General features: G+C 48.6%; 1 protein-coding gene across 1 annotated transcript; it reads left to right on the forward strand.

Annotated features, from left to right (window-relative positions):
• The first annotated feature begins 219 nt into the window (after nucleotides 1-219).
• On the forward strand, nucleotides 220-4,247 carry LOC110074343 (adrenodoxin). Its single transcript, XM_078380817.1, has 4 exons — nucleotides 220-331; nucleotides 2,592-2,741; nucleotides 3,225-3,354; nucleotides 4,006-4,247. The coding sequence occupies exons 1-4, from the start codon at nucleotides 220-222 to the stop codon at nucleotides 4,124-4,126; spliced, it is 513 nt and encodes a 170-aa protein (XP_078236943.1). The 3' UTR covers nucleotides 4,127-4,247.
• Nucleotides 4,248-8,188: the final 3,941 nt, after the last annotated feature.

Consider the following 8,188-nt stretch of genomic DNA (forward strand, 5'->3'; position numbering starts at 1 on the left):
CTGGGCTGGTAGGATGATGGTACACGCCTCCCTCCCCACCCAGCTCCAGAGAGGCCATCCCAGACCTTTCCCCTCACCCAGCTGGGCTTATATTGCCCTCGCCAGGCAAGGAAGCGCTCGGCAGACCTTGAGAGAAGAGGAATCAGAAAGCTGACTCTGCAGCCATGGCTTGGTGCGTTTTCAGGTTAAGCCGGCTGGGACCCGCAGTGCGCAGAGCTCATGGCCTCGGCTCCCTTGGACCAGCTCATCGGAGGCAGTGCCAGCTCAGCTTGCACCCGGGCCGGTGGTTCAGCCATTCCCACGGGCTCCGAGATGTCCCAGGGGATCCAGGGTAAGTCTCCTGCCCAACTCTGGTGTATTTCTGGAGATCCCATGGAGAGGAGCACTTCCGCAGCCTTCTTGCCTTCCTGCCTGCCTGCCTTTCTCCTGTCAATTGGGCAGCTAGAACTAGCCTGCCTTTCCCGCCACCCTGGCCTTCAGCCCGCCTTGCAAACCCACCGAAGAACTAGATAAAATGAGACAGAGAAGACAATGGAAAACAAGGCAGCTTCCAGGGGGTGGAAAAAACACCTTCCAGGCAGAGCTGTGATATTCACCGGCTAAAGGCTGGAGAACGAGGGGGAGGCCAGGTCCTAAGATGCTGATGCTGATGCTGGCAGACATGGAAGGAGGGAGGGCTGGAGACCGAGGCCCTTTGGCAGACCTTCGCAGCTGGTGGGAGGCGAGCCCAGGGCAGGAGGAGGCGTTAGACCTCGGGTCAAGGAAGGGGCCAAAGAGCAGGTGCAGCCTCTGGGAGAAGGTCCTCTGAGGGCCAAGACATCACCTCCCACAGAGCCTCCCCCCGAGCAGGACAGAAGAACCAGCCACAGCACCGTCCATGCCTTGCAAGCTGACTTGGCATTTATGTCAGGGTTTTTGTGAGGAGTTTTTTGTTTGGTTTTCTGAAGGGACGGTCAAACATGAGTATATCATCTGGATCAGGGTCTTCAGGGTACGAGAGGCAGTTTTAAGGCTGAGTCTCCTGCTGGGGTCCTGGATCAGGCCCTGTTCATCCTCCACGTTCTTTCTTTAAAAATAATAATAATAATAATTCCGTGGCCAGTTTCCAGATCTCTAGTCATTTCCCCGCTCTGGCTCCCGGCTGCGGAAAGGGGTGCGCTGACCATCGCCCGTGCCAGAGAGCCAGTCAACTCGGGGTGTGATCACAGAGGGAAATAGATCACGGTTTCGACCGCTTGTGGAGAAGTCTGTTACCGTCTATTTCCTGCTGAGCACACGACGCATGAGGAAAGGCGCTCCAGCCCGGCCCTGATCTGTCTCCGAGCGGGACCTTTATGATCCGGCTACAGGTGCCAGCCAGGTATCGGCTCTCACAAAAAGAAGGAAGGCCCCATCACGTCCAAAGAGGCAGGTCCCAGGCCAGAAATGTCTGCGTTTGGGATCAGCTGGGTCTAACAAGCCTTCAAGGACGTGGCACAGAGGCAAGCCACTCCGAAATACACAACGTCAAGGGTTCCACGTCCTCCGCCAGGAGAGACCAGGCAGCCACGTGGGCTCCGTGGCCCCTCTGTCTTTGCTCCAGGAGGGGAAGCAGAGGAATGCTGGCAATGGCAAAGCCCCCCTCCTGCGCCCTGACCTGCAGCTAAATTCAGCTGATGAGTACAGTGTGTCTCTCACACCTGCTGTACTGCAGTAGAAACAGGGAAGAGCCCTGTGTCACATCCCAGTTGCGGCTTCTTTTCTAATGTCTGAGTCTGGAGAAAGGAACGTCCTCTCCTACTCTCAGCCCAGGAATGCCAAGGCTGCTCCAGAGCAGAGCGAAGGAAGGAACACAGTCTCCTCTCGGGCAGCTCAAGGCTGCGAGATTATTTGCGATTTATTTCAAGCCCAGGCTCATGACCGAGATCAATCACCCTGAAGGCTCAACCTCCCCCCCAGAAACTAACCTCTGATCTTTAACAAAGCATCTTCAGCCAGCTCTGCTATTAAAAACAGTACTAATTCTGGGGGGTTGGGGGTTGGGAGGGGGAATGAGGGTTTTTGTAAATTTGGGGGTTTCTTCATTGCTTGGCCTGTCAATGCTTTGGAGCAGTGGTTCCCCATCTTGTCTCCCGAGATGGTCTTAGACGGCAATTCCTGGAAACCCCGGCCAGCAGAGGTCACGGTGAAGGCTTCTGGGAGTTGTAGTCCAAGAACATCTGGAGAGACCCAAGGTGGGGAAACCACTGCTTTGGAGCCACCAATGTTCGGATCAGCCAACAACTAGTATGGTTGCTTCGGGGGGGGGGTGCCATCCCTTCTTATGCCTCAAATCCGGACTGTGGCGAAAACAGCTCCCCAAATCCTCCAGAGATCATAGCCAAGAACCCAGTGGGCTGAAGAATCTTGTGAGTTGTAATTAAAGAAGCTTTTCTACCCACCTCGTCAAATTTAAATATTTTAGTTCATTCTTTCATGCCTCCATTTGCACATAGTACAGAATGCATTGACCTTTTTCGGGGGGGGGGCGGTCCTGGGAGGCATCTCACGTTGCTGTGTTGTCTTACGGCATCCCTCCTCTCACCTCCCCTCTCTCCTCTCCTGGTGACCTCTCTTTCCTCTCGCTTCCCCACACAGTTCTACCGATAAAGTGCTGCTGCATTTTGTTAACCGGGATGGGGAGAAATTCACGGTCACGGCGAAAGAAGGGGAAAGTTTGCTGGAGGTGGTGATGAACCAAAACCTCAGCATTGATGGCTTTGGTAAGTGTCGGACTCTGAACCCATTCTGGCTTGCCTTTCCCTTTCTGGGCTGCCTTAAATCTGCCCCATTTGTTTGGATAGCCCCCCCCCCTTTCTCTCTCTCTCTCTCTGGAATTGACTCTTAAGGAATGAGGACTTCCTCATTTCTAGCAAAAGTCTAAAGCTGCCCAGGACCCCACAGGCACTGCTGCAATGACCCAAGAAAGAGCAGAGAGAAACACCTCAGACGTTCCACTTGTTATTCCTTACTTCTCATGTTCTTTTCTACCCTGCCTCCCACAACCTCACAGAAGCATATAATAGTAGTGTAAACTATTGAGAGTCGTGCATCGTACTATTGGGGCAGTATGTAAATCTAAGAAATCAATCATAAATAAATAAATGCAGTCATAGAAATATGGAAGAACAGAGTGGGAAGGGGGCCTTCTGCTGGACCCAGTGGAAAGTTGGGAGAGGGGCCCTGATCCTTCCTTCCTCACGCAGGTGCATGCGAAGGTGCGCTCGCGTGCTCCACTTGCCACCTCATCTTCGAGGAGGATGCTTTCCGCCAGCTGGGCCCCACCAGTGATGAAGAGCTGGACATGCTTGACCTGGCCTTTGGACTGACGGACACGTAAGCCTCTGTAGCCTCCCTCTGGATCCTCCTTCCTCTGGGGCCAACCCCCTTTGGCGAGCTGTGCCATATGTCTTGTTGGGTGCAGGGGTCTTTTCTAATCCCCTCCATTCCATCACAAAACCTGGGAGGTTTGGGGGCAGACTGGATGTTAAGGGGATGCACATTCCCCACAGTTCAACCCCTTTCCTCCTCGAATGAGGTTCTTCAGAGACAACGGCCTCAGAATCACAAAGCAAAGCATGCTAAATGCAAGACCGGTCAGGGATGAAAATCATGTTCTGTGACAAAATTCACCACTTGGGGGAGCCCTTGTTCAAAAATAGGAAAAAAAATGATCGAAATGTGTGTCACAGTTCAGCTTAGGTTGTGAACTGTTCTCAGCCCCACAGACCAGGGGTGCATTTTGCCCTCCTGAATGGGATAAACTTTCCTGTAATTCTCAGTTTTGGGAAAAGTTTCAGACTTTTTAATGGTCCGTTTCTTTTTCCAGGGGTGGGTGTTCAGGGATGTCAGAGAGTTTTCATGGGGAAGGGGCTAGCATGAGAGCGCAGGCTGTACGTTACCCCTCCGCGTTGCCATTAGGGGAGGCATTCGTGAGCCCCTCCCCCTTTCCCCCTCAACACCTTCTGTTTCTGCAAACTTTCTTAGGTCTCGCCTGGGCTGCCAGGTGCATGTTAAGAAGTGGATGAACGGGCTGACCGTCCACGTCCCTGTGGAGGTCTCGGACCTCCGGAAGGAACTAGAGGCAGAAAAACAAAGCAAGCGGTAACCCACCTTCGGCCTCTGCTGAACGGCGTTTATGGGATGGAGACACTTCAGTGCTCACATTTGCTTTTATATATATTTATATATATATATATATATATATATTCATTCACATCACTCTGTCATCACATTTATTTTCTGGATGAAATACATGCGTGCATAAGAGAGAGAGAGAACATTGTCTCTGAAGGTCATCTTGACTTTGGGAATTAATATTTACCTTTTAAGAATCCCAGTCAGTCTTTTCACCTTACAAGGGATTGAATAAACACTGTTCACACGTTGATGAGTGGTTTTTCTCTCTCTCCAAGGGAGTCACCAAGCCAAGGGTCTCAACTGCAAGCATATATATATATATTAGAGTGTTTCCCAGGAACTGCTCAGGGAGAACCCCAAACTATTGAACCTACGGAATGGCTTGATTTCCTGAGCAATTTTAATAATCAATTTATACAAATTCCTCTTAAATGCAGATTTTGTATGAGTCAGTCATGAATGGCATCAGCATCCTGTTTTCTCGGTAGCAATCCATTTTGCATTTCAAATAAAGAGCATGTTAAGAAAATGGTTTATTTCTTGTTATGGTGCTTCTTCGTTGCCTCAAGAGAATGGGCCTTAAAGCTATGCTTTCAGCCCAAAAAGATGGGGTATGTTTCTTTTGAACATGGATCCTGTTGACATCCATAAGCTGCTAAAGCATGGTTTTATGGTCAACTACAGACTTCCCTGACTGTCACTGTGTCACGTCATGTCTGACTTATGGCGACCCTATGAAGAAACCCTGTTTCATCTCTTGCAAATTTCTTTCTCCACATGGGTTCAAGTTTGAGACCGTGTCTCATTCTTCCATGGGGTCATCAATATTCCTGGTCCACGTGCTGGTACTACCCACACTAAGTGCCCACCTCTGCTTCTCATGCCAGCCCTTAAAGAGAGCTAAGGTCACTTCATCCTCTACTCCATTTCCTCAGAACTAATCTAGATCCTCACACATTGCCCTGTTGAAGGAAGCGAGCCTTCAGTTGCCTTGGAATATTAACTGTCATTAATACTAGACAAAACAAATTCACTCCATTAAATCCTGCATAGGTGAAGCTTTCTTTACTTACCAGCTTATGTTGCAACCGAACAATGCATTGGAGGAAGGGAGCAGGACACAGACCCCAATTCCCCAACACCCTTGGATAATGGCCAATGAGAGCATCAAACCCCCAAATGAACGGGACGGAAAGCATGTCAGGCGAAGCTAGTGTATGCGTCCTTGACCGATCCCACCCTCCTTTTATGAATAAACACACCAAAGTCCTTCCTTCCGAATTATTGGTGGTTCTTTCACAAGACACCCATTGGATGGCTGCTCATGTTCATTTCCATGGGAACTTCCAGACCCTGCCAAAACTCCTTCTTTGGGCTTAACTGGACCAGTAGGTTGCTATTCTTGGAATACAGGCGGCATATCTTCCTTCCTTCAAAGAAAGATGAACTCTCCCTTCCCGTCATGCCAATGGAATTTGGAACATTGAGATAAGGAGATTCCTAGGTAAGCCATCCTGCTCTCAGTGATTCCCCCCCCCCCCCGAATAGCCTTTGTTGGATCACTTTTATGGCCAGACTTAGCATGGACCATGCCTACGCAACATAAATGGATGACTTGTGATCAGCAAAACAGAGGCAAACTTCCCTTCAGCAGGGCCAGTGTGGCGATCACAGCCAAACACACAAAATCAGGGTCTGAAAAAATGCAATGGCTGCAGGGAAAAAAGAGAGAGAGAGTGACAAAGATCACCAAAGTTCAGGTGTAGGAGTGAGCATTCTGACATCTCCTTTCAGCGAGAAAGAGTTAAGAATCTTCTGATTAGCCTCTGAAATCCACAAGTCTTTGAATGCTTAAAACGTTGGCTGGTTTGTTCCCAAGGACTAGAATAACTCAATATAACCCATAATCCCAAACATGGTGGTTTCTTTTTTAAAAGGATCTTTGATTTATTACTCCCAAATTTGGCCCATGATTCCTTGACAAGCACAAGGCTTAATTAAGAGCACACCCTTTCTACTAGTGTATTTCGTGACTCCTCAGCTACGTGAAAGCATTTGGGTTTTAAAAGTCAAATATCAGCAATCGGAGAATCGTGTCCCCCTTTGACCAAACTGAAGTTGTCACCTCAAGCCCTCGTTGACAAGAACGCAAAGGAATAACGACAAAACAGAACTGTGCTTCTTTTATTGAATTATTTACAACCGTATTGATGGTGGAGGGTTTGCACTTCAAAATAACAGCCACAAAACAAAGTGAGCAGAGGGTTTTTTGGGGGAGGGGGTGTTTCCTAATAGCCTGCGAGAGACAATCTTTTCTTTCCAGTCCGTGACAGAAAGGTGGCTTCAGGAGAGCCCAGGAACACCCTTAAGGATGGAACAAGGCTCCCTAAACTGGCCGTGAAAGGAAACAAACCATTTAAATGGTCGCACTTTCTTTACCCAACTTCCACAACTTTTCAACAATATTTCACTTCAAACTCTTCCTCCCTTTGCACGTTTCTTAGCAATCTCTGCCATCTCTGATTTCCACTTCTTAGCCTGTGCCCTTATATCTGCAGCCCTGGGCAACCTTACTCCATGAAGTTTACCTCTGAGCAAACTCACACAGACCCTGTGCCCAGTCCCACAGATGTGCCGCAGCGCCCACAGCCTGATTCCAGCTGGGAAGGACCTGCGCGGCCAGCAGGCAAGCTGGCTTCAATTCTGTTTACCCTAAAATTAACACAAGACAGGTCTTGACCCTAAAGTCATTACAGTCCAGGGCACAGATAGAACTGTCCTGGGATATGCCAGAGATATTGTCAGCCATAATTGTTTTTTAAAAAAATTATTGTGCTGTTTTTCTACTTCTTTGTATCCATGTGTCCTCTTCCCCTGGTGGGGAGCAGCGGGCAGCATATAAGCACCGTTAACTTGGATGTAACAAAGTTGGGGGGGGGGAAGAGAGGTCCTGGGGAGTAGATCTTGAGCTCTATAAAGCAAGAATCCTGCAGAGTTAGGAACACTCTTCTCTCTCTTCCTTTCAAAATTAGCAGACATTCTTGTGGGGCACGTGTTAAACAGGTGACTATGCAAACTCCACTTGATGAATGATGGACAGATCCATCCTTAAGCACCCACCCATCATTTAAAGAGAAGAACATTGTGTGAGCCTTTAATAAATCCCACCTATTCTAGTTTTCATCCAAAGCAACCCAGAATAGGGACAGGCTTGGAACCAGGCTGTGCAGATCCTTTGGCTGGCACCTTCTTGTGACTCCCCTCTAGAGTGGACCCAGTGGCCCAATGGAAGAGTTGACTCAACCATCCAGCATTTGATGCGATAGGTCTACTCTAGTGCGTTTGCCTGGTGTTTCAAAGTGCTGTAAAGGGCATTAGATCCAGCCACTCTGGCATATTCCAGGAGAGCCCTCTGCCAGGTAGGAAAGCCACCCGCTGGCCATTCCAGGGTCAACGTTTCTCAGCACCTACTCAACACCTACTCAGCCCTCTCATACACCTCCTTCCACGAATCCACAGATACCACACAAGACCAAAACTCTCCAGGTCTTCCAAAAATGGTAAAGAATTAAACTGAAACCTCAGCCAAACAAAGGACAGCTTGGAAGCATGAAAATCCCACCTTCATTTTGCGTTTTCCCCTTTAAGGCCCAGTAAATAAATAGGTGGGCAAAGTGTCTCCTATGAAGAAAGCCAGGCATTGCAGACATGGGATTATTCAAGATCGATCCTGAAATGTGACATTTGTTTCATAGGGTGGGAAAGATGGGGTTCCTTTCACTACCCTAGCTTAACCATGAAAAAAGAGACCTACACTTAAGGAATTTCCTGTGGAAAACTTGGAGAGTCTACTTCCCACAAATATGAGGGATTATTCCTGTTTTTGCTCCCCAGGATTTTCTCTATAACATGGCTTGTGGGAGGTTTTTTTTTACAACCAAGGAGCAATCAAGACCAAAAAAAAATTATGTACAAATAAAAGCAAACACCTGCATCAGCAAACAAGAGAGAGAGAGAGAAACACAGGAAG

This window comes from Pogona vitticeps, chromosome 11 (genome assembly GCF_051106095.1).
Source record: "Pogona vitticeps strain Pit_001003342236 chromosome 11, PviZW2.1, whole genome shotgun sequence".
NCBI lineage: Eukaryota > Metazoa > Chordata > Lepidosauria > Squamata > Agamidae > Pogona > Pogona vitticeps.